This window comes from Lepus europaeus, chromosome 3 (genome assembly GCF_033115175.1).
Source record: "Lepus europaeus isolate LE1 chromosome 3, mLepTim1.pri, whole genome shotgun sequence".
NCBI lineage: Eukaryota > Metazoa > Chordata > Mammalia > Lagomorpha > Leporidae > Lepus > Lepus europaeus.
In genome coordinates this window covers 57,216,086-57,243,498 of record NC_084829.1, presented here as the reverse complement: position 1 = coordinate 57,243,498, position 27,413 = coordinate 57,216,086, and the positions used below count along the sequence as shown (strand labels likewise).

The following is a 27,413-nucleotide window of genomic DNA, read 5'->3' as shown; positions in this document are numbered from 1 at the left end:
ATTACCTAGACTTAACCACTGGTATTATATTGGCATATTTCCTTGTAATTTTTTTTCCTGAGTATTTTGAAGCATATTTTTCCCTATTGATATTGTAATAGGCATTTTCCATGTCACCAAAGCTTTTCATAAATATTTATTTAATGAATGAATAATCTTTTTATGTGGCTACACTATAACTGACTTGATCATTTTTTATTGGAAATTTATATTATTTCACAGTTTCTAGTAGATGATGATTAATGATAGCTAATAAATGTTGAGTAGTATTAATAAAACATGTACTTTATGTTGAAATGAGTATTTTCTTTCATAAACCATGGTTTAAATTTTGAATTTTCATTAGACTGGAGTATCAGGGTTTAAGACCATGGGTTCTGGGGCTAACTGCCTGGATTTGAAGTCCAGGTACTCAGGAATAATTAGAGCCCTCCATTGTGAAAGACATGAAATGCTTAGAACAGGGCCTTGCACATGTGAAGTGCTATATGTATGTCAAGTTGTACACACAGAACACCTGAGCTGGGGCAGGCATTTGGTGTGGCAGTTAAGTTGCCCCTTGGGACATCCACATTCCAGGTCAGAATGCCTGCTTTCAGTCTTGGCTCCTCTGCTTCCCATCCAGCTTCCTGCCAGTGTGCACCCTGGGCACCAGCAGGTGACGGCTCCAGTCCCTGAGCCCCCTTCACCCATAGAAGAGAACTGGATTGAGTTCTGGGTGCCTGGCTCAGCCCTGGCTGTTGTGGGCATTTGGTGAGTGAGCCAGCTGCTATTGAAATCTCTCTGTTTTCTCTCTCCCAACCCCCGACTTTGAAATATAATGAAAATAAAATAAATATAAAATTTCAAAACCACATGAACATTATCAACATTTAAAAAGCTTCCCAAAATGTTGTATTGTGGAGTCTCTCATCAACATTATCTCAAGATGGGAATTTTTACCACACAGAATTAGCTATTAGCAAAACTTCCTCATATGTACCTGTTTTTACTTGCACATTGACTTTTAGTCTTTGTGTCTTGTTCTTTGCTCTAGTTTCCCTGAGTTAGGTTAGGTAATTTACTCTTTAATAAAAGTCTAGAAAAAAAAGAAATATTCTTTTCTTATAGATAGGGTGGTTCTTTTTTTTTTTTTTTTTTTTTTTAGAGTTAGAAGATGATATAGAGCTCACTTTCTTATGAAGATAGATAGGAGTGGTCAGGGAATTTGAAAGTCTGAGGCCACTAGGCAATTAAGATGCATAGAGTATTTTTTTAAGTGCCTGGTAAGATATCTGAGAAGAGTATCTCACTTCTTCAAAATTTGCCCTTGGTTTCCAAGAAAAACAAGCAGACAAGGTAGAGAGGATCAACCTAGGATGATACCCTCTAGTGGGTGAACTTCGTGGGGAGCTCTTTTCTCCTCTGACTTCAGTCAGAGCTATTGTATTTCCATCTGTTTGTTATAGGATGTTTTGGGTAAGTTTTCTCTGGGAGAATGAGTCCCAACTAAAATAGGCTAGAAGGAGGGATTAAGTCTCAGGGAGAGGTTTCCTGGCATCACAGATTCTTGACTCATCTGTGTGCTTTTCCTCTTGCTCATCCGTGCTCCTGGGTGTGACTGCAGGGAGAGGGGTGCGCTGATGGTGGTGGCGGCAGAGAACTTCTGGGTTGGGATTGTGTCACCTGGAGTGTGGCTTCTGAGGCCTCCTGGGGCATGCACCGTGACCACCATCACTCAAGCAGTTATGCACACAAACTGTCCAGTATATTTCAATCAGACACTTTGGGTGGGAGGCCATCTCATTATGGAACAAGCTGAGACTGAGAATTTCTTCCAGTGGTTCAGAGCAGTTGTCTGGGGTGTTCCCCACCTTTTTATGCCTACCGCTGACTCACTCTGTGACTGGCTTTGCTGTATTATAGGAGTGAAGATTGTTATACGTGTGAGTCATATCTATAATTTACATTGATTTGAGAAATGTGGACTCAGAACTTGAGAAAAATACTCTTAAGCTGTTGGTCAAAATGAAAAACACAATTGTGTGAAAGGAATACTAAGAATTCTAGGTCACTCTCTTTCATGAAAAGTGAAATTTGTTAGATGAATATTAGAACACACAGTAAGGTGTATTTGGTTTTATTCCTTAGGCCATAGTGACAAATTCATGGTACCAATCTTGAAGACAAACTCTGATTATATTCATGGAAACATAATGAGAACATTCTATTGTGCAGTAACCCACGGAGTCTGGTACCTGAGAGAAAAAATAATTCCCAAGTTCTTAATCGGTCCTTGTATTGATTTATATTCCCATCTTGGGCAGAATAAAAATTTTTTCATCTATCGCTATTTCTAATTTACAATATAGAGGGATTTTTGCAGTTTATTTAGTGAAGGGCTTAATTCCTCAATCGCTTAGGGCATTGTATTTCGTTTTTTCTTTTTCTGGATTTGGTATACATAGTAAGAAATTAAAGCATCTGTTTCTCTCATGCCCTTTCCATGATGTTAGAGACTATATGGGTCTGAATCACCCTATTTTCTTTTCTTGCATAGTGGAAAGGTGATGGAAAATCTGGGTCAAGTCTCAACTCTGCTGCTTCCTCCCTTAGAGAAACCTTAGGCTAGATTAAGTTCTTTATTATTCTTATTTTTTTTTAATCAGTAGGGTGAAGTCAATGATGAATGCAGCAGTAGTATTGTTATGAGCTGATGCAAGTGCATAGCACAGTGACTTTGATATTTGTTGTAGGTACTTGGCACGTATTTGCTGATTGATTAAAGTGACCATTGCTGTTTGTAGTGGGCCTATGTGAACATCTTATTTAACTTACAGCATTGTATTTAATACTTGTCATAATACTGTATGATAAATTTTCTAGTAAGGTACATAAAGAAGGTGAATGTTTTACAGACAGATCTTATTACATCATTTTTCCAAACTGAAGTTGTTAGCTAGCATTGATAGCCAAAGTTTGGACCCACATTAATATAGATTCCTTGCCTCTTTCAGACTCCTGTAATGCTGTTTATCCCCAGCTTAGCTGCTCCCTGAGCCCACCGGGTACAGTCACATAGGTGGTGAAACCAAATGAAAGACTCGTGGTATATTTTGAAGTCTTCAAGGCACCTAGTTATTTAATGAACTTATACAGACATATATTGTCTAAATAGGGTATTGTTTTGTACAGGAAATGCCATAAAAATCAGGGGAAACAGGATTTTTTCAGAAAGTAACAAGTCATAAAATGTTAAAGAAACCTGAGAAACTATGCATTTGCTATAATTTGTTGCTATTTTTTTTTATCTGAGCTACTTAGGCCCTATTTGGATAATTTTTGAGGATATCTTATTTTACTTTGAATTTAAAATAAACTGTTTTCTCCACAAGTAGTAGTTCTAAGTGTAAAATTTTTTAAAAACTAAAGACTTTAAGGCCGAAAATTATCTAAGGCATTTATACATGTAAGAGGTTTATTTTATGTATCAATGATGTAGAAATGATATTTGTTTAATTTTGCTTCACCTATTTAAATAATATCTGCATGCTTTGGGATATTTTCTTAATCAGATATCTGAATATTGAAAGAAAGGTTGACACTGAGCACCAGAAAATGTCCAAGTGCTTACAGTCAATCTAATATAAAGAGTTACAGAACTTTTTGTCCTGAACACGGTTCAAATGGGCAGAAGTTAGATCATATACAGTATTTAAATGTTGTAGCAAGATAAATACAATTAAAAGTTTCTAATTAAAAGTCTCTTCATGTTCTTTTTTTGGTGCTCAGGTAGGAGAAAGTAAAGTTAAAAGCAGATTGGAGGAGTTTTGTATTCAAGTCTTGGCCAGTTACATTCCTTTTCAGAGCAGAACCCAGCGCTTCATTTTTCAGCCACAGTTGGTTCTCAAACTCTAAGCAGCATCTGCCCTGACCAAAGGCAGAGATCTGATAATAGATTGCGGGGGAGGGGTGGTGACAGAGGAGGGAGATACACAAAAGCATTTGTGGGGAGAGATTTGTGGCATCTATTGTTCTGAATCTCAGCTTACCTAGCACATTCTAAGCTTTTCTTGTTTCTGGATTTGTGACAGTTACAGACAAAACCACGCTGCATTTTGTTTTATGGCAGTTAAACCCTGGGATCCTCCAAGCAGGGTGAATTCCTGAATATATTCTCAGCTACTGGTTCTCTTTTCTGAGGCTTTCTGCAGCCTCACCATTTTGTATCCCAGCCTGGGCAACTATCCTCTGAAAAACTGTGTCATTGAATGTACCTCCACCTCTGTCTCCACCTGTCACTCCTCTCTTATCTCATCCCTTTTCCATTCCCTCAACCAGCAGCCTAGGCGCAAGGGAAGCCACACCTAGAGTGCTCAGCTCAGTCTTCAAACCTGAAAGAGGGTACTCCAGCTGGTGACCTAGTCTTTTTCCTGATTGTCTACTGAGTATTTGAAAGTGAATAAAAGAACTTGAAACAATTTTTTAAAACTCAATTGTTACTAATAGTAATATGCAAATACATCTACCTTATAATCAAATACTCGGTCTAGAAATAGGTAGAATGATATCTGTTATACAACTCTCCTTGCTCTCTCCTGATGAAACTGTTTTTCCTCCTGATGTATGGTACACACACACACATACACACATATATAATTATTTTGTATTATTTTTCACTGAACTCCATATCTTGGAAATCTTTTTCATGTCATTTTGTGCATGCATATTTTCCTTTATTTAAATTCTATAGGATGAGTGAACTATAATTCATGTATCTCCTCTTCTGTTGTCTGATGTTCACGTTGTTGGTAATATTTTGCTGCAGTAAACATCCTTGTATGCTAATCACATATATACAGAAGTGTTTATTTAGTATTTCCTACAAGTGGAATTATTAGTTCAGAAAGTATAGAATGTGCATTTCATTTTAGAATCATTACTGCCAATTGCCCACAGAGAAGTCTGCCACTGCTATTTTATGCATCCTTATTACAGTAGTTTTGGTCTACCCATTTCTCTACAATAGCTGTTATCATTGTTATAAATTCATGCCAGTGTGAAGTCATGTTCTTCAGTTGTGTTTTCTGATTTAATGAGTGGTTGAGCATTTTTCTCCATCTTTATTGATCATTTGCATTCCTTCTATGAATTATACGCTCACTCTGTTTGTAATTTAGGGGGAACTATTCTCTTTTTGTACCGATTAATAGAAGTCATTCATCTTTTTTGGATATTCTTGATATGTATTAAATATATAGCCAATACTTTCTCCCAGTCAAGTTTTTTTTTTTTTTTTTAAACTTGCTTATAGTGTGTACTGTTATACCAGTGGCTTGTCAAATTTCTTGGCTTTTATATGTTCAGTTTTCTTTCTTTTAAAAAATCTATTTATTTAACTTATTTGGAAGAGAGAGAGGGGGGAAGAGAGAGAGAGAGATGGGGTAGAGTGGGGTGGGGAAGTACAAGCAGAGATCTCATCCTCTGCCTCACTCTCAGAATGCCTGCGATAGCTGGGGCAGGGCCAGGCTGAATCCAGTAGCTGGGAACTCAAGCTGGGACTCAGCCACTTTAGCCATCACCTGCTGCCTCCTCTGCCTGCCTCTCAGATAAAATAAACAGGTAAATAAAAGTGAAGCCAGCTCCAGGAACTGACCCAAGTAGTCGGGATTCACTTCAGCTTCCTTTTCACAGTCGCAGAGGGGAAGTGATGGCGAGTGGGACGTGGGTTTTACCTTGGGCTCAGCCATGTGAAGTCGCTTCCTCTAAGTCTGTAGTCCCACAAAGATGAGTCACATGGAGCAATGGAGATAGGTTGGATTAACTGGAATCTGAACATCAGTTGTAGCTCTATACCAAGAGAAATAAGCCCAAACAGTGTTCTGGAGTTTTTGGTAGGACTTTTCAACTGAAATGGGGGTGAGAACTTCCTTCTTCCCTAGTTCATCTATCTGTCAGCTACATCCTATCACAAGTTATGTTGCCTGAGGCTTTGGTGGTTGAAGGGTCTAATCAGGTGGACAAAGGAAGTCTGTGGTACCAGCTGTGTGATAATGGGTGATGGCTGCTAACCCACAGACAGCTTGTTTTGGGATGTGCGGACTCTGGCATGGTGACGCGCAGCCTCTGTGGTCTGTTTCCACTCCTGTGTATACAAACAATGCATGTCTGCCAATTTCAGGAACGGTTCTTTTCACCGATCTCAGCTACTAAAGGCCCCCCCCCCCCCCCCCCATAAACCTGAAAGCCTTAGAACAGTTCACTTACTGTATTTTTGCTATGTTGTACTAAGGAGCTCTTTCTAGTGGTCGAAAACTTAGGTTTCATTCTTCTCCTCTCCAGATTTTCCCCATGCAACTCCAGCATTTCATAGTTCCTGCCTTTTTTTTGTTTTCTTTTGAGATAGAGCCCTTTGCAGAGTATTCCTTGATCTTTTAAAACTCTGCTTGATCCTTATTGATAAACACAGAAATCTCTTTCCACCCTTAAATGCCCATGTAACCTCTTAGGAAAGCAGGGTGGTGGCTTCCCTCCCTCAGTTCTTTAGAATCCCTAACCTACACAAGGTAAATTCCAACTTTTTTGTGTTCCCTACCACCGAAAACTCAGCCTACTTTTCCTTTTATTGTTTAACTCATTTTTGAAAAGTTAAAATTTTGTTTTCCAAGTGAAATTTTAATATCACGTATGCATTCGCAAGCCACGTCTCTTGTGCTTAGTAGTTTTGTGATCCTGGGCAAGTCGTTTGACTTCTAAGTGACTTAGTTTCTTTATCTGTAAGTGGAAATAATTTCTGAGGGTTGCTATAATGTGCTATAAACATGTGTCATAAGAAGAAGAACACCTGTAAATTGGAAATGCTTTATAATTGTTTAGTATTATTATTATACTCCTTTTTCCAGCCAAATAGGCAGGTTCAGGCACTTTCGTAGTGGAGGCAGGGGTTCTAGAACAAATAAAGGGAATTGCTAAAGGAGAGAAAGGAAGTAAAGGGGTGTTTACTAAGCAGATACTTTGAATTTCTCAGCAGCAGCTCATATAATTTACTCATTGACAGCCTTCTTAGAATAGTTAGAAACTGTATAAGGATATTTTGAAGCATCTTCACAACAATTAACCTAGCATCATTGTGCTAGATTTCTCTTGGCTTGATTGAATATGTTGGCTCTCTCTTGCTAAAAATAACTAATAATTTTGTGATGTTTTGGAGTTATTATTTGTACAGTTCCTATTCAGGAAGGCCTCTGATGTTTCAGATAAATATGGGCATTCTGACAATGGCTGGTCTATTGCTTGTTTAGAATAAGAGTTTTCAATTCTTGACATTTCTTCATTTATTTGTGCATAGAAGTGAAAGTCTCACAAATTGGAGGCTCCTTGGATTTCCTACAGTGTTAGATTAAGGATTCTGTTGGTTGATGACATAGAAAAGGAATGGGTTTTGGAATCAGACTTGAGATCCCACTTAGGAGGTAGGCGCTCAGCCTATCAATTACGATGCCCGTCAAGGTTCTTGTTTCCTACCCACATTGGAGAGCCTGGTTTTGTTTGCTGAGCTCTGGCTACTGACTTCAGCATCCTGCTAATGCAGGCCATGCGAGGTAGTGATGATGGCTCAAATAATTGGGTTCTGGCTGTCCATGTGAGAGACCTGGACTGAGTTCCTGGCTTCTGGCTTTCAGCTCTGACCCAGCCTCAGCCATTGTAAGCATTTTGAGAAATAAGCCAATGGGTGGGAGTTCTCTTGTGTTTTTCTCTCTCTCTCTTTCTCTCTCTCTCTCTCTCTCTCTCACACACACACACACACACACACAAATAACCAAATTAAAAACTACAAATTGCCAATAAACATAGATTTCAGCCTCATTAAAAATTAAAGAATGCAAATGAAAACAGCATTTATTTACAAAGAAGTCCCACTTGGGCTGTGGAATTTCAGGCTACTTTCTTCATCTCTTCAAGCCTTTTCACAGCTTTAAAATGACAGTACCACCCAACTCAGGGAACTGATGTGTGATCCAAATGATAATGTTACTGGTCACGGAGGGAAGGGCGGTAGTCTCATGGGTTCTTTTCCTCAGCTTAGTATAGAGATAAAAAACCACAAAACAATTTGCAAAGAGGCAGAATCTTTTATTGGATTGAGAAGCGACAGAGAAAGCGTCTGGACCGAGAGGAGACCAGGTGGAATGCCCTAGCGGGACACTGGCTTTGAGGAAGTGTCCTGGGTATTTAAGGCACTACTGTCTATTCATTGGGTTTTCCTACTGGGGATGCTCATTGGACAGGGGGTTTCACATACGTATGTTGATTGGTTTGGGGCTCATGGAGATAGCCGGGGTCTCCTGGAGACTGTCTCCTTAGGGGCTCAGCCCCCTCCTCTGCTAGCCCTGGGTGGAAGATTGCAACTAACTTGAAGGCATGGTTCAAAACCACAAGGTCACACAAGATAGCCAGGGTCTCCTGGAGCCGGTGTACTCTCCCCAGGTGCTCAGCCTTTCTCCTGCCAGCTGTGGGTGAAAGATTGCACCTACCCTGAAGGTGTGATTTAAAGCTGCAAGGTCACACATGCAGCACAAGAAGCTATTAGTGGGGGAGATGCCAGTTGGTCTGGAGACAGGCTTTCCAGACACAGCTGGCAGCCTGCTTGTGGAGGACATTCTACCTTTGTCTGAAGGGGCCCACAGACCCCCAGCCCCACTGGCCGTTCTCAGAAAATTCATCCATGCAGTACAAAGAAAAACTTGATATGGTATTCTCCCTGAAGGAACTGTCTAGCCTGCACAGGTGAGCTTTCCCAACGCATTCGAAGCACATATATCAGGGATGGGTTAAACAAGCTGGGCTGGATGTTGTTTTTTATTGCAGGGGAATTTTGCCTGGGGCGGTAGAGGAGAGAGACTGTGATGAGTTAGTTCAGCCATGAGATTTAACATTCTATTGGTTTGCCTCATTGAAAAAAAAAAAAAAAGGAATCAAAGCTCCCTTTTTAAAGAGACTTCTTACTAACAACTTTAGTACTAAACGGAGAAGCAGACAATTTACTTTCTTTTTAGTAATAGTTGGATGCATACTGTACAAAATAGCAGAGGAGCCTGGCTTTGCCAATGTTTGTTTAAAAGGGGGTGTTGACTGATTTTCAGCTTCCAAGTAGGAGTGTCTAGTCAGTGTTTTCCTTTCTACATAGAAAGTTAACAGGGCTCTGACACATCTGAGTTAGTACTGAGAGACTTTGGGGAGCTGTTGTACAGATTTCCAGAAGAATGATGGGGCAGCTCCTGAAAAATGATCACGACTGGAACGCAAAGCTGGTGGGACTGATGTGCTGTATGGGTTAGTAGTGTCACCGGTGGTAGCACTTGCCTGTTTTCAGTCCGGGGAAAGGAAGGTTGCACTACCTGCTTTGGTTTGCACGGTAGGAGTGTAGCTTCTGTCACGCACCTTTCTGAGATGAACAGAATCATGACCACTTCCGAGGCTGCCTGGAAAGAACTTTCCCTTGTAGTGTTTTGCTTAGCATGTGTGTTTTTATGGTCTTAGTATTTGCTGTGTGAGTGATACTTAGTGCATTTAGCTTTGATTGGATCTTTCTGAAAACCAGTCAGTTGTAGGTTGTGATATTCAGAGCTCTTTTTTCGCATTTATTTTCCTCCAAATCCTATTATTGTTTGCCTTCACGTTTGCTCATATTTTTTATCACATTGTACTTTGTAAGCTGAACATAAATATATATTTTCATTTAAAGCTTATTCTGTAAATTAATTAATATTCAAATAAAGGAATATCATAAAATTTTATTCAGAATAATAACTGGGTAGTTTGTACAAGCAATAGATTGGTTAAAATCACAGAATGAGTTCCTGTTTTTGTTGTCCTGGCAACATTACCCTAAATATAAATGTTAATGTTAGACGTCTGTAACTGAATGAAAGATCATTATGAGACTTGTAATTGGAAAATTGAATGGTGTAATCTGGAATACTCCCTTTTGAAATAATGTGCATGGAAAGTGGTAAAATTACAGTCTTCTCTGATTTAAATGTGCCGTTGTTGTAAGTTGCTCTCTTGAAGATGGTTGAGGCCATTGAAAGTTCACATTCACTTTTCTCATTATTGTAGCATTATAGGAACATTCTAGGGTTCAAGAGTTTCTCTTGACACTTGAATGAGACTCATATGGGTTTAACATGTTTTAAAAGAAAAAAGTTTAGGTTGTTGCTATGAGAAAATGGTATCAGAATTTATGTGTGTTTGTATGTTGTATTTGTTGATTCTCTTTCCCAGATATTACTGTGGTATTGCCTGCCAAATGGTTAGCATCATGTCACATTTTCAGTTGTGCTGTTGAGCCTTTAACAACCAGCACACAGAACCTCCGTGACAAAAAGAGAATTTTTATGAGCAGTTACTTCAAAAAGTTTGTGGAAAATGGAATTGAAAAATAAGTATTGTGGTGCAGAAAGTTGTTGAACTCCGTGTTTATGAGGAGTATGCCTATTGTGAAAAATATGCATGCGTTTGAACATTTTTTTGTACCAAAACAAACATCTAATTCATTTCCCACAAACTTTTGGAAGTCCTTTCATAGTTATAGTATTTAAGTGAATCTCTCCATTTTAATTGGAGATAAAATATTTGATTACATTAGCTTTCTTGATAAAAGAGTTGGATCAGAAATTAGTAAATCTATCTTTAATATACTTGTTCTACTTCATATTTCTTAAAATATAGGACCAATTTTTATTAACAGAAAATAATAAATGTATCTTGTTAACCCTTATGTAATCAAGAGGCAGAGAGTTTATATAATAAACATAATAAATTTCCTAAGAGTAGATTTGTAAGAGATCATATTGTTATGTGATGATTAAATAAATGACTGAAAATTTGGAGGATGGTTATAGAAATACTTTATATTTTATAACTGTGTGGAATGTGTATTTTTGAATTATAAAGATTTTTACTAACATTTTAATTTTCTTATTGACAGTTTAACTTTAGGATCCTAGATTGTTAATTGGATAGGAACAATAGGAATATTACCTAGGAAGTAATTTTTGTTTTGTTCTGTTTTCTTTTTGCTAGAGGCGTAGAAAAGCATTGCTTAAAATGTGATATACATGCTAGGCTTGAGCACAGAGCCTCTGCTGTTTGTAATCCCTTGTCCAAAGTTCATACCACATGGCAGGGCCCGGTTCTTCAGCTTCCTGCTTGTGACTGAGGTGTGTTCAGCACTTCTATTTGAAGGATGAAAACAGCTTCAGGTAGTGGAAACAACCCTGCAGGGGAATCACAATACTTGGATTCTAATCAGGGCTATTTCAATGATAAATTATTACATCCTGGTTTCTTGGAGGAGAAATTTGCACCTGGCTGGCTTCTCTCTTACTTCCCTACTTGTTCTCCTTCCAGCCCCAGTGACCTACCCTGGGCATGGTTGGAACTCCTTCCTTTTGTGCTTACCACACTGCCTGCCCATCAAGTGTGTGTGTCCTAGGTGCTGAGCTCCAAAGGCCAAAGCCAGTGCAGTTTATCTTCGACTTCGTGGTGCCAGTACCACCACAGCACTGGGCTCAGCAGAGCACTTGATAGAGGTTAGAATGAATGAGTAAGTAAATGAGAGAAGTATAGCATTTGTGTTTTATCAGTAAAGAAGACTAATAGATTGTATTTCCTCGTTCTTGCCTCATGTACTAATTAGTAATTTGGGTTCATTCTGAACTTTTTAGGAATTGCAAGGCTGAAAGACATTGTTGGTTTAAGAGATACAGTCATATGTACTCCCATGTATACATGTGAAAGCAATTCTTCATTGTTTGCCTGAGCTGAATTGTTCCTTCTGAAACATAATCAATTCATATGGATATATATATCCACCTGTTGAGTGTGTAAAAGCAGTGTAGCATCTATTGTGTGATAGACAAAGATGAATGAGTTCTGTAAATGGTACTCTGAGGTGCCAACAGAAGAATTAATAAGTGTTTTGTGAATGATAATATTGGATAACAATTAATAGCATTGTTATTGGCATAGTAAATATAAGCAAAATTCCTAGGGAATTTTACCTTTGGAATAATGCAGATATAACAATTTTAGTATAAATTCTCAGCATTTAAATTCAGAATTTGCAAGTTTCTACCTCTGTGTCTGCTTTGTGCAACTCCTTCTCCAGTTTTTAAATACCTGGCATTAAGTCAAGAAAGAGACAAGAAGTATGGAGCCCTGAAAAGGTGTTTGCTATAGGTAGAATCAAATGATAGGCTGTGATTAGGTACCTTTTTGTTCTTCCCAGACAATGATAGGAGGTGGAAGAGGTTTTAAGGAAGTGCTTTCCTGAAGAAATGCTTATGAAATACAAACTAGGTTACATGGCCCTGCCTTCCCCCTTTATGTAGGTATTAAAGTATAAAGAACTCTAAGTAGTGTGCCACTACTAAGTTGTTCTACAAATAATTGTATTTGAATAAGCCCTTAAATTGCTTTACTAAAAATTAAAAAAATATATATATTTATTTGAAAGGCAGAGTTACAGAGCGAGGAGGAAAGATAGATCTTCCATCTGCTGGTTCACTCCCCAAATAGCCACAATGACCCAGGGCTAGGCCAGGCCTAAGCCAGGAGCCAGGAACTTCTGGGTCTCCTGCATGGGTGCAGAGGCTGCCTTCCCCTGCACATTAGCATCTTCTGCGCCATTCCCAGGCACATTAGCAGGGAACTGGATTGGAAGTGGAACAGCAGGGACTTAAACTGGCAACCATATGGGATGCTTGTGCTGTGGACTGTGGCTTAATCTGGCCCTTAAAATTTCTTGAACCATTTCCTTGTCATTGATTATTTATTTTTTCAAGCTTTTATTTTGCTATTTAAAACACTCTGATTTGTATTCTCAAAGATGTATTTTGTATGTCCATGATTCTAACTTTCAAATAAATTCTAGAAGTAGACTTGTTGGGGAGAGTCTATATATTTTAAGGCTTTTGATATGTATTGGCAAATCATTTCAGGGCACTTTTTTTGTAGGGCTGCACTGCCTGATAGGAATTTCTCTGATCATGCATTGTTCTATATCTGTGATTTCTATTAGCTACATCTTACCATGGAACACTTGAATTTTGACTAGTGCAAGCAAGGAACTGCTTATTAATTTTACTTTTTGTTCTAATTAATTTAGATTTAAACTTAAATAGTCATATGTATCTAGTAGCTACAGTATTGAACAGTGCAAGTCTAAAAGATTTAAATCAAAGTGTATTTCCACTAGCATTATATGAATGTGTGATATCTGTCCTTTTCAAAATTTTTTTTCCTAAAATCTTGGCAATTTGATAGGCTCAAAAGTTTTCCCTATGGTTTTTTAGAATATTATTATTTGTTAGTGAAGTTGAGTACCTATGGGAATTAACCTTCTTTTTAATGGGTTGACTGCTTTTGCCCACTTTATATGTTAAAATGATCATCTTTTTCTTTCAAATTTCTAGGTTTTTTTTTTTTTATATTATTGTCAGTAATGTCTGATGTTGCAGCTATTTTTCCTGTTTGGTTTGGTTTTATATTTAATTGATATTGAAATGATTATGGAGGGTGCAGATCTTTGAGTAAATAGGATAAAACATGTTCAGAGATACCTTAGTTCCATTACAAATAGTTCCAGGGATTCAGGGAGGAAGAATGGAAAGAACAAGAGATGAAAACAAGAGACCAAGATTATCTTAGACCCAGGGAAAGGATGGAGACCATCTGACTTGTGGAAGAGGGAGGGCAGGCCACCCTGGATAGAGAAAAATCTGTCCCCTCCATCTCACAGAAAGGTGGGGTGGAGGAAACAGTAGAGAGGGAATTGCTGCCTAGAAGAAGGTGGTGAAATATCAGTTGTTAGCTGTAGACATTGGAGGATTATGATTCTCCTTGGAAACAATAACTTCATGAACCAGAATATTCCAAATGCCTTTTGAAGCCTTCTCCCTTAGTGCCATAATAATTACCACAGGATCACTCTTTCTAGTGAGGATCTGGTCGGGATGCCTGTTGGTTTGCTTTTAAAGATTGATTGATTTATTTGAAAGGCAGATTTAGAGGGAGGGAGAGACACAGAGAGAGATCTTCCTTCTGCTGGTTCACTCCCCAAAAGGCCACAATTGCCAGGGCTGGGCCAGACTGAAGCCAGGTACCAGGTGCTTCTTTCTGGTTTCCACATGGGTGGCAGGGGCTCAAGCACTTGGGCCATCTTCTGCTGCCTTCCCAGGCACCTTAGCAGAGAGCTGGATTAGAAGTGGAGCAGCTGGGACTTGAATTGGCACCCGTATGAGTTGGCACCCATATGTTGCAGGCTGCAACTTTGCCTGCTATGCCACAGTGCCAATACCTGGGCTGTTCCTTATTATCAGACAATAGGAGGAATTTAGGAGAGAAGTGGCATGGTGAATAATTAATCCGCAATCCCCTCCAAGCCAGAGACACTGAATTTAGGTCTTGCTTTTTATCAGGACTTGAAACTGTTTGCTGGAGAAGAGTTTTAACCTTTATAAATCTTGGCCTCTTTTACTGTGAAGTAGGAAAGACACTATATACCCTCTCTCTGACGGTTCTCAAGAACAGGTGGGATGAAGTGGCTGTTGCTGGGCAGTTCAGTGCAGGAGCTTGCCTAGTGCTAGTTAAGGGTAGGTTAGACAACCTCAGGTGGTGGTGGTGCTGGTGGGTTACGCAACAAATGGACAGAGGCATTTGTTTAATGGAGTCCTGGTGGCAAAAACAACACTGCAGTGAGAAAGAATCCTTTCATGTGTTCTTACTAAGAACTGAAAGCAGCTGAAATTTAATAAGAATATTGAATGCACTGAAGAGAACCTTTATAATGCCTTGCTTTTGTTTATATGCAAGATCACAGCAAAAGTCTTGTTATTCATAGATTTTGCCAACCTTGTTTTATATGTTCTTTTTTTTCCCCCCCCAGATGAACGGGACAAAGTTCAAAAGAAAACATTTACCAAATGGATAAATCAGCATCTCATGAAGGTCAGTTTTTATTTCCTTCTCGGAATTGTTTTTGCACACTTCAGTTCTTTTATAGTCATTGATTATATGGCTGTTGAAGCACAGCTTCTGAATATCAGGTTGAAAGCTTAAATTGTGGAGTGTTTCACATACATTTTATGCATGTAGAGTTATTTGATGTGTGCTTTGTGGATAATGATGGAGGTGACAAGTACCCAGTGATTACAGTGCATTCTGTGACATTATTAAAACTTGGTATTATTGGACTCTGAAAAGTCTTAGCAGCTTAATAAAAATCTATAAATATTTGTAGGTTAGGGAATAGAAAAGCTATGTTTCTCAGTAAGAATTTTCTCGTCACTTTTTCAAGATTCAGACCAAGCTCTGACATCATTTATGTGGATGACAACTGGTTAAATGAGAATAGAGATGAACTGTAGAGACAGATGTCTATACTAATTTTTCTTCTTGTATTTCATATAACATAAGGATTGGTGTTCATGTCTGCATTTCTTTGTTCATGAAGTGGTTTAATAGTGCTGGCTCTTAATGCTTATTCAATGTGTCGTGGATCACTTTAAGAATCTGTTGTAAGCTCTCCAGAAAAATATACACATTTACACAATATTTGCCTGCAGTCGTGGTGTTATTGGACTCCACTGAAGCCCTTCCACAAATCTCAAGTAAATAAGTCTTAGGATTTCACACTGAACTATTGTCATTTTTTTCCCTTTCTATGGAGAACTCTGAATTAGAAAACAGGTAATATTTCTATGTGGAAAGAGTTTTCTTACAAAGAAAAATTATTTTGAATGTAGTTGTATTCTGAGATTAGCCTACAAATCTTACTTGGACTATCCTGGACCATAGGAGTTATAATAATAATGTAATAGCATCTGATAACCTTCTATAAAAGTGATTTTTATTTTATAAGCATGTCAGAATTACCTGAGGGTGTGTCATTCCTCCCACCCCTTGCCACTAGGCATACATACCTCTTTTCTCAAATTCTGATACTGTCTCTAGGGAGGGCATGTCACCCACTCTCCAGATGTGAGTCCCTTCTGTAGGCACTCTGTTAACTGCTATGGCAGTTGGGAATCAAGTCACAGCTACTGGGCACCAGAGAGGAGTGGAAGCATGAATGACAATGGCTGTCATGAAAATCATAGCATTGGCATCAGACAGATGTGTATTGGGAGCCTACTATCTGCCTGCCATGTTAGACTGGACTGAACGTCTATCTTATGAGTGGTTCATAAATTGGATGGTTGAATATCAATTGAAATGAATGTCAATATGCCAATTTAACCTTTGCAAAAAATGTCCAAATATTGATTAAGCTCTGTGAGGACAGAGACTGTAATACTGTTTCCTAGAGCCCACTGTAGTGCGTGGTGGGAATGTTCTCCCTATGTGTAATGCACATTGTGGGCATGAAATTGTTTGCTGTGTCCAACAACCCTCCCAGGTGATTTAATTTCATGCGTACACACATAAAAGCTTTAGAGCCAATCAGCAAACATTCAAATCCTGATTTACTTGGAGTACTTGATTTTTTCTTCTGATAAAATGTCAAATCCCAAAGGTTTAAGGCTTAACTATGCTGCAACACAGGAAGAATTGGGAAAATAAGTATTCTTAGGTGTCACGGCCCATAGTTGTAATCAGATTAGTTTATTTGCTTCTTGAAGTCTGTTAGAGGTCAGAATTTGAAATTAGCTCTCATTAAGTGAGAAGCCACTTTGAGGGAGAAAGCCAGGCAATATAGTCTTAATATTTACATTCTTACTGTGTTTTGTTTTAGCATCAGCTCAAGGTAGCCTTTTATACAATGAAAGTTTTGAGACAAAATTCAAATATGTCAGAACATAGCTTTTTTTCTTTCTTTTTTATATCTACAAGTTACAGTGTTAACCTCAAGTGGAAAAAAAAGTCCCCAAACATTCTGGAGCTCCAGATAATTAAGGTTGTGTTGTTACTCACCAGAGAAAAATCAGCTTTCATGAGATTTTTAAAAATTTAATTAATTGTTATGTATTTGAAAGGCAGGAAGAGAGAGAGAGATCTCGATTTTCCATCTACTGGTTCACTCCCAGCTGCCAGCAACAGCCAGGCTGGGGCCAGGCCAAAACCAGGAACACAGGACTCAGTCTGGGTCTCCCACATGGGTACCTGAGCCGTTACCTGCTATTACCTGGGATCTGCATAACCTGGAGTTGGAAGCAGAGCTACGATTCTAACTTAGACATTCTAATAGGGAATGTAGGTGTCTAAACTGCTGAGCCCAATGCCTGCCCCTTTCATGAAATCCTTTTATATTTGACTTACGCCTTGATGGAAGGAATGTTGCATGAGGTTGTCATCCTCATTTTGTCCACTAAAACGAATGCTGGACACTTGTGGTTTGGGCCTTAATCTAATTAGTGAGAAAAAAAGTATGTGTATGAATATTGGATTGAAAAATCTTGAAATTAGGAATTTTTTTAAAAGATTTATTTATTTGCTTTGAAAGAGTTACAGAGAGAGAAGGGAAGACAGAGAGAACATAGAAAGTATTTCTTTATTGGTTTTCTTATATTCTTCACTTGGAATATTGAATATTTTCAGGGCATGAGAGTAATAGGTCTCATATCTTTCTTTCTGTACCATATTCAGCTAATGAAAAATATATTATTTGAGGAGCTTTTCATCAAATGGGATTGTGTTATATAAATGTCAAAAGAAAGCCATGAGAAATGTCCTTCAGAAGTGAGAAGTGAGTCAATAAAATAAAAGAGTAATTGTTAAATAAGAAGAGAAGAACATGGGATAAAATCATTTCGAAAAAGTTTGACTATTTCTGTGTGTCTTCTCTGCTTTGTCAGTTTTAGTCACAAGTAGTCCTTTACCAAGGGGAAGAGGAGGAGGAAAAGGAACTCAGGGAAATAAAGGGAGTAGAAAGAGCAAGGGAGGAGGTGAAAGGAGGTGAAGGGGATGAAGGAATGGTTGCTTTGTCCACCCCGGGTGCTCTTCACAGCCCTGGAGTTGTACCTTAAGACAGGGGCCCGGGGTCTGTAGACCCTATGCCATTGCCCTTGGCTTCTTGTACTATAATGTGCTCACTCAGGCTAGAGATGTGTTCCTCATCTTGTACGTAATTCTTCAAAAGTTTACCTATTCTAATTTTTTATTTTGTGAATTTCAAGTTAATATTACTTAGTTATTTTGCCCCAGTCTTTTCTCCCCACCCTCATTATGACTCCAGTGAGGACCTTCCTGGGTAGTTCTGCTCAGTGGGGTTTTTGAGAAGTCAGTCCCCAAACAGAGCTTTCTTCACTGTTTTTTTTTTCCTTCCTTGATTTTATAAATAGTATACTGTGCTAAGGTAGAGTAAATTACCTTCGAAAGGAAATTGTCTCCTGCAGGATTTATCAGTCTGTGACATGTAAACTCTGCATGGAAGGGCGGCAGGAGGAGCTAATAGAGGCCTCACCTTTGAGGTTAGGCAAACAGGGGTGTATAGCCAAGCTTTGCAGTGTATTATTAATGTGTGAAATTTGACCTCCTCATTCCCTTGTCTATAACATGATGGGTCTGCTTGGTTAGTTCTAGGATTTAAATATGCTAATTCATCTAAGCATAAAGTGTGGTGCTTGGCACTTTGTTAACATTCAGTGAATGGAAGTTTATGGTGTGGAAGAGTAGGTTGCTTGGATGGCTTTAGACAAAATTGTAAGTTTAAGTGGATGTTGACATCCTTCCCTCTCCCTTGTCCTTTTTTATAGCTCAAGTTCTTTCCCTTGCAGCTCATTCCTTTTAGAAGAAGCCAGAGTTTTGGGTCCAAAATCTCTTGAGGAGGTAGAGTGGTCTTACCTTCTTGCCTTAGAGCTCTGCTGGGGCCTTGAAGAACCACTTACTTGTGATAATCTTGTAAATTGGGCCTTCCCTTCTCCTTGCCTACTCTTTTGAAGACTTTTTTTTTTTTTTTTTTTACAAGATATACTTTATTTGAAAGGCAGAGTTAGAATGGAGGGGAGAGACAGAGGCAGAGAAATCTACTGTCTGCTGCCTCACTCCCTAAATGGCCACAATGGCTAGGGCTGGGCTAGGCCAAAGCCAGGAGCTTCAGCCAGGTCTCCCATGTGGGTACAGAGGCCCAAGCACTTGGGCCATCCTCTGCTGCTTTCCCAGGTGCATTTGCAGGGAGCTGGTTAGGAAGTTGAGCAGCTGGGACTCAAACTGGCACCCATATGGGATGTCGCATCACTGTGGTTTTACCGGTTGCACCATAATACAGGCCCCTACTTCAAATTTTGAAGTGTTGATTTGGGGATCAAAATACCTTTGTTACAACCCTTACTGTGTTCTCTGTCACACTTTCCTCAAGGAGAGGGAGTCAAGAATACAGCTTTTTTTCTTTCCTGGAAAGGCTGGCAGCACTTGATCCTCATGGTAATTTTTACATAGAGTCACACTCGCAGGGCATCTTCCAGATCATCAGGTTCTGTTCCCTCATTGAACAGAACAGGAAGCCTGCCACAGCTACTTCCTGGGAGAGCTGCTATAGAAGTCATGGAAAGAGAATGTAAATTCAGATGAGGCTCTGTGTCTCAGTGTCTGATTTCTTTGAGCACTGTGGTTTGTTACAGATCCTCCAGCAGGTTCCCTTGGCTGTGAGATGCTGTTTACTTTCCCTAGCTTATAGTTTCAGCTGTTTGACTTTTTGCATCTGTCAAATAGCATGTACCCAATGCCCAGGGATGATTCTGGCATGATCAATTTTGAAAGTATCAATGTCTGAGAAAAGTAAATATCATAGAGATTTTAAATCATTATTTAAGTTACTATGAGGGTACTTCAAAAAGTTTATGGAAAATGGAGTTAAAAGATATGTTTATTTTCGTGCAAATTATTTTGAAATGTATGCTTACTTTTTTCATAATGCACATTTTCTATAAACATTTTGAGGACCCCTGGTAGAATGTATATATGTATAAACATTTTTTCCTTAAAATATTTGGTAAGCACTTAAGAATATAATCTTTGCTCTAGTGCAAAATTTAATATAGCCTTATTTTGTATTTCTTTTTAAAGATTTTATTCATTATTTATTTGAGAGGTAGAGTTATAAGAGAGAGACAGAGAAAGGTCTTCCATCTGCTGTTTTGCTCCCCAAATGGCTGCAACAGCTGGAGCTGGACCTATCTGAAACCAGTTGCTTCCTACTGGTCTCCCATGCAGGTGTAGGGGCCCCAGCACTTGAGACATCTTCTGTTTTCCCAGGCCATAGCAGAGAGTTGGATTGGAAGAGGAGCAGCTGGGACTAGAACTGGTGCCCATGTGGGATGCTGGTGCCATAGGCAGAGGATTAACCTACTGCGCCATCTTATTTTGTATTTATCAGAGCTAAAATTACACTTGTATCAAATCACAAGACTAGTTAATAAAAACTTAAATTTGTGGACAAGTAGATGATTTTGGCTTTTTTCCAAATGTATTTAAATTTTAGTGTCTGGTGTTCCAGTTGCATGACTAAGCCTGTGCTTAAACTGATTGTTTTGTCAAGAATGCTTTCTTTGAGTCATTATGCTTTAGAATATTTAATAAGAATAAAGTCCACCTAACACATTCATGTCTGCTGTCTCAAAGTCTTTTCATACGTTGAATAGAGTGGATTACTTACCTTGCAAATAAGTTTCTAGGGAAACTGTTGGTGCCAGGAATGTTAATGTATTATTCTTGAGCATAATTTGAACTGTAGCACTAGAATATAAATGAGCTGATTGTTATTGAAAATACCTGTGACTTCAGCTAACTACATTTTATTTGGAGAATTGCCCTTAAATATAAAATTGGTGACATCCTTTTACAGCATTTGTTTTGTCCATTCTAACCAATACCATTAGGGGCTACCTCTTGCAATTCTGTCCTGCTGTCAAGAAATCGAAAAGGAAATAATACAAAAAATGACACCTAAGATTTAAGTAGTCATGATTTAGCTTTTGCCTTTCTCTTGGGGGAAGGCAAGAAGGAAGCACTTTAATAGTTATCAAAGATTAGAATATTTTAAAAAATTGTGATTTTTAAAAAAAGATTTATTTATTTGAAAGACAGAGTTACAGAGAGGAAGAGGCGAGAGAGAGAGAGAGAGAGAGAGAAAGAGAGAGAGAGAGAGAGAGAGAGAGAGAGGTCTTCTGTCTACTATTTCACTCCCTAAATGGCTGCAGTGACTAGAGCTGGGCCAATCCAAAGCCAGGAGCCAGGAGCTTCTTCTGGGTCTCCCATGTGGGTGCAGGGACCCAAGCTCTTGGGCCATCTTCTGATGGATTAGAAGTGGAGCAGCCAGGACTTGAACCAACACCCATATGGGATGCTAGCACTGCAGGTAGCAGCTTTACCTGCTACGCCACAGTGCCAGTCCCTTAAAAAATTGTTTACATGAACAGAGAATTAGATCTTGAGCTGTGACTGAAAGGGTATATTCAATGAGTAATTTATGGGTATAAAGAATTTTTTGAAAAATATTTATTTATTTGAGAGGTAGAGTTACAGAGAGAGGGAAGCACAGAGAGAGAGAGAGAGAGAGAGAGATCTTCCATCCACTGATTGACTCCCCAAATGGCAGCAAGTCTGGAACTAAGCTGATCCTAAACCAGGAGCCAGGAGCTTCTTCTGTGTCTCCCGCATGGGTGCAGGAGCAGAAGCATTTGGGCCATCTTCCTCTGCTTTCCCAGGAAGGGAGCTGGATCAAAGTGTACCAACCAGGAACTGGTGCGCATATGGGATGCTGGCACCACAGGCAAAAGCTTAACTTATACCACAGCGCTGGATCTGGGATTAAGAAATTTTAGGAGACACCTGGAGTTTAGGGAAGTCCATATATTGTTCTTTCCTTGCATAGGATCCATTTATCACACAGTTTGGGTGGGAATTATGTTTTTCAGCACTGACCAGCTATATTGTAAATTTATTCTTTAACATTGTACAAAAAGACTTTTGGTCTAAATTTTTCTTAAAAATTTTTAAATTTATTGATACATAAATGCATTCAGAGAGTAAGAGGCCCCAGATTCCAGTACTGGGACACACCTTATTTGTTAGTAATTTGCTTAGTCACTGCAGGGATCCACCCAGCTGACTATCACATTCTAATCTCTGTCCCATCACATCTTTGGAAAGCTTAATTTACTCACTGTGTAGATATCCTTTGTGCATGTAATAAAATTACTTCATGGTTCCCCTGAATCAGACACATTATTCTTCGTTTTCTGTTTTGGTGGCTAGATGGAAATATAAATCCCTAAACTGAGAAAACAGTGATATCTTTTGGAGTATATATTAAAAAGCTCTGTTTGCTCTATATTCTTAACTGCTGCATAGTTATTGAGCAGTTTTGCATCTGTGGCCACTGACGAGATAGGGGCATTTTAAAAATATTGACTTTATAAAGGGCTAATGAAAAATATTCTTACTAAAATAGAATGTAGTGTTTCTGGTTCTTAGATCTGAATGTAAGGTTTGTTTTTTATCCCAAAACATTATAATAGTATTATCTAAACTCAAGCAGATCAGACACACTTAGAAGGTCTGTTAAAATATATTGCTGGGCTCCAATCCAAGAGCTTCTATTTTTAAAAAATATTTATTTATTTGAAAGGCATAGCAATGGGGCGAGAGGTGTGATGAGCACAAGAGCACACATGCTTCCAACCACAGGTTCACTTTCCAACTGGCTGCAATAATCAAGGCTGAATCAGGCTGAAGCCAGGAGCCAGGAACTCCATCCCAGCATCCCACATGGGCGTCAGGGCGCAAGCGTTTGGCCATCATCTGCTGCCTTCCCAGATATATTAGCAGGATGCTGGATTAGAAGCAGAGCCACTAGGACTTGTACTGGCACTCCTGTGTGGGATACTGACATTATAAGCAATTGCTTAACCATTGTGCCACCGTGCTGGCCTTTACCACCAAGAGCTTCAGATTCCCTAGGTCTAGGGTAGGGTTGAAGATCAGCTGTTCTAACTTGTTGCAGAAATTTGCGTATCTAGTAAAGTGCTAAAACTGCTGAGTTGGGACCACACTTTGAGAACCATTTTCATAAATAAATGGATAACTATGCAAATAACCATCAATATCATTTGTCTTAACCAGTAAGTGTGCAATATATTTTAGTTCTAGTGTTCCATAGGACAGTGGGGTGACTATAGGTAACAATAGTGTATTATATACTGTACAAAGAACTGGAATAGAAGAGCTGGTGGACTCCAAACACAAATAAAGATAAAGAAATTGGAAGGCTGGATGCCTAGATTGATTGGTTTACACTCTCTCTATATATTCTGAGAGGAGGAGCATGGTGGGGGCAAGAGGGGTGGAATCACCACACAGACCCCAGGAGTCAGGTGAAAGTGGGCCAGAGGCGAGCAGCCTGCAGACTCATTTATTTCAGTTGGCACAGCAGCTCATATAGCCAAGGCAGCCATCTGGTCAAGGGGCAGTTTATGCCTTAACCAGTCACAGCCTGTTGCCAGGCAAGCTCCATTGCTAGGTGGGTTTTGAAGCCATTCCTGGATAACTGATGCTCACTTGCCAGTGGCCATCTTGGCATGGCCTTCTCATTCCACCACATTTTCCTCTTTTCATTTATTTTTGAGCAACGGGAGGCATTATCCTTGGCCATACCATGGTTGACCCTGTTTCCACGTGGTCTCCTCATGTGGCTGTGCCTGTCTTAGGTTGTCCCCCAGGGGATCTTACCTGTTGTTGACTAACTGCCATCTTCTTCTGCTTTCCCAGACACATTAGCAGGGAACTGAATCAGAAGTGGAGCAAGCAGGACTTTAACTGGCGCCCATATGGAATACCTGCACTTGGCAGGGGGTGGCTTGACCCACTGTGCCACAGTAATCAAAAACTTTAAAAAATAAAAATAACTTAAGAAAAATAAGCTAAAGGAAAAAGCAGTAGTAGCTGTCTTTTATTGTACCCTGACTGTACACCAGATTCTTTACAGTGTTATTATCAGTATTAAATAATAATAGCTGCTAGTGTTGACTGAGAGCTAACCATGTGTCAGAACCTGTCACTTTCATATCTTAATTTATTTAATTCTTACAATCCTTATGGACAGGTTCGGACTGTTGTAGATGAAGAAACCAATGCACAAAAGATTCCATTATTTCTCAAGGTCACATAGCTGATAATTCTTGGAACTTGTATGGAAAATAGGGCTAAGAAAGATTATGTAACTTCTTGTGGGCTGGGCAGAAGTCTAAGGAGAAAGAATTTACATCCAAGTCTGCTGGACTCCAGGTCCTTTGCTCTCTACTGTGCTAAATTAATGTTGATAAATTTAGAGTTGAGTGATTAAAACTAAAGAAATGGCAGCTGAACTTGAAATTTGGACATTGTTATTTCTGTTGTGGTATAGGAGATAATGGTGTATGTAGTGGGAGGGTTGAATGCTTTTTGGAGAAATGACTGGTTAAAGGCCCAACTATAGAATTTACAAGCAAATCTTGCAAATCAAGTTTTACAAATGAGAAAAAATAGTTCACATTTCCAAGAGTGGAAGAGTGTGAAATAGTTGTGTGTAGGTAAATTATCTTTTTAAATTAAGAAAGCCAAATTTTACCCAGTATTTTCATCAGATAAATGTAGTTCCATCCATAATTTTTCTTCCTTATTCATTATTGTCATAGTTAGCACTACCGCTGTTACTACCGTTTATTGAATCTTTGCTGTACACCAGGTGGATTAGATACATCACATACACTATCTGAGACTCAGGGAGGTTAGGTTAACTGCCATGAAATAACTGGAATGGAGCAGAACTAAGACTGAATCCATGGTCCTTCTGGCTCTGGCGAAGAGCTACATCAGACCACCACATCACCCTATGATAGATGGATACAGAGCCTTGAGCAATCAAGAACTAATTAAAGGCTTCTCAAAAAAAGAACTGAAATTAAGTTCGAGGTGCAATGACTTTGAACAGCCCTTGTCCCCACTACTGAAAAAGTTTCATTCTTTTTTTCTTTTATCATACAAATTGATGAACTCTTTACTGACTGTAGACTTAATCTTCTGCACATAAAGTTAATTGAAAATAGATCTTAGTACAAAATAAGACTGGGAATAGGAGAGGGAGGAAGAAGAAGGGTAGGAGTAGGGGTGTGAGAGCAGGCATGGTGGGAAGAATCACTATATTCCTAAAATTGTATTTAAGAAATTCATGAAGTTTGAATTAATTAAATAAAATGTTTTTAAAAAAGAACTAATTAAGATAGAGAAGTGAGCAACAAAAACACCGTCCAGTAGGTGTGACACATCACCTGTGACGGCTCTGATTTCTCTCAGCATTTCCTTACATGTTTTTATTCCTTGCCAGTATGCCTTGACCTCTTCCTGTGGCCATAAATTTCTATTTGCATTCTTCTCTAATCAGTGTACTTTTCAAGAGTTTAGAGATACTTTATAGAAAAAATATACAGAGAAGTTAGGCAGCATTCCTGAAGGTCATTGTTTTAAATGGAGAATGGTAATGTTGGAGGCATTTTCAAAGAAGGAAAAATCATGCTTTGATGAGTGGTGCTGACATATCCAGCATCATGTTGTTCAACCTTTACATCAGAAGTGTGTGCATTGTGTAGTAGCTGAAGTAAAGTGGAAGATTTGATTTGCTATTTAATACTGGACTCTAAACTGAATGAAGATACAATATGTCTGTCTTATTAAACAGTGACATCCCCAGTACCTAGCATAATGTACTCATATTCATAGATGAGAGTGATTTATTTGTTCTAATTGGCTTTGTTGTACTTATCCACTGTTATTTCCATCAGTTCAGAAGTTAGAAGAATATTGCCTAGAGGAAGATGTTTCTCAGTTGGAAATTCTCTCCTAACAACTTGATAAATATGGCATATTCTCTGCTTTCTTATTGCAGATGTAGTCAGGTTGCTTTGAAAAGCCTAAGGTAGTACTTTCTGTAGAATGAAATGAAAACCCTGTTTTTCGAGGCTATAGTCAGGGTTTTCCATACTGAGAACATGAGGGGACATTTAGAAGCCAGGTTTCAAAGGAGCTGACAAAAGCAGACTAGAGGACTAAACGAGAGGAAGAAGCTCATCACCAGGGAGATGGGAGAAGACCATACCCTTCAGGGTATGATGAAGGTGGTCAGGGTGTCAAAGACAGCAGTGGGTCAAATTGGGCTTGCCTAGAAGTTTGGAAGCGTGGAGTCATTCTATCTCTTAATGTAATAAAGGAGGAACTTTGGTGTTGTGAGATAGGAAAGGAGAACTGACTTCAAAGGGAATTTGCTGTTGAAGCTGGGAAAACAATTGCACACTTCTAAAAACACTGAAATGTATGCCTGGTGGTACTGTGCTGTCCAAGTACTGTGCTGACATATACCTTTTTTTAAAAAAAAAAGATATTCATTTATTTACTTAACACAGAAAGATCCTTCATCCTGAATGGCTACAATACTCAGGGCTGGGCAGGCTGAAACCAGAAACCAGGAACTCCTTCATGGTCTCATGTGGATGCAAGGGAACAACTTGAGCTGTCATCTGCTGTCTCCCAGGGTGTGCACCAGCAGGAAGCAGAGGGGAGACTCGATCCTCCAGGCACTGTGATGTGGGATGCGTAGCACCTCCCTTCATAGTCCTTTGGAACCCAGTGAAGGTGGTGTGATGTGGATGGTTGAGCCGAGGCTCTGGATGGAGCTACTGGGACTCACATTGTCCCTCGATTGTATTTAATCTAAGCACAGTTATTTCAGAAGGATAGAGCTCAGGTGTCTCTACATATTCTAAAATTAGAAATGTTTCTTATAGGATCTGTTGAGTTACCGAGTTTCAATATTATCTTTTCTTTTATCATAATAGTTATTGATTCTAGTTGCTTCAAAATCTCTTATTTTACATAAATGTAGAAAATTTAAGAAATTATATTTGTAGATACTGATTTTGATATCAGAGATGACCCCCTAAAATTTATATAAAAATGTTATATATATTTATATAAAAAAGTTCACCAGAAGTGCCATCTGGGATGCCACGTATGTTACTGGAATTTGGGGTGCCATATGATATCACCATATGCTTATTAATAAATCCCCAATATTAATAAGCCCGAGAGGGCTCTTGCCTAATATTTAGAGAAGAATTCTAAATACCAGCACAAATAAGTGAGGCAGCATGGAATATTTAAAGTTTTATTTAGTGCGAAAGATGCATAGGAGAGTGAGAGCTTTATTTAAGAGAGAGAGGTAAATATGAGTTCATACCAAGCACCAGGAACCAGCCACATGGAGGAGCATCAAGGCCAGGAAGCCTAGGGCGGGTGGCCCGAAGGCCACAGGCCCTGGAGGCCCAGGGCTACAGCAAGCCCCCTCCTGGCAAGAAGCCAGAGAAGAAAAGGGCCAGGATATACCCTGTCCCAGGCTTTTAACC

The 27,413-nt window shown here is 39.0% G+C and overlaps 1 protein-coding gene across 1 annotated transcript in view; it reads left to right on the top strand.

The window, feature by feature from the left end:
• Nucleotides 1-27,413, top strand: part of LOC133755991 (dystonin-like) — a 492,822-nt gene that overhangs the window by 203,655 nt on the left and 261,754 nt on the right. The window contains 1 exon segment of the mRNA XM_062186300.1: nt 14,930-14,991. Coding sequence (XP_062042284.1) covers nt 14,930-14,991 — 62 coding nt within the window.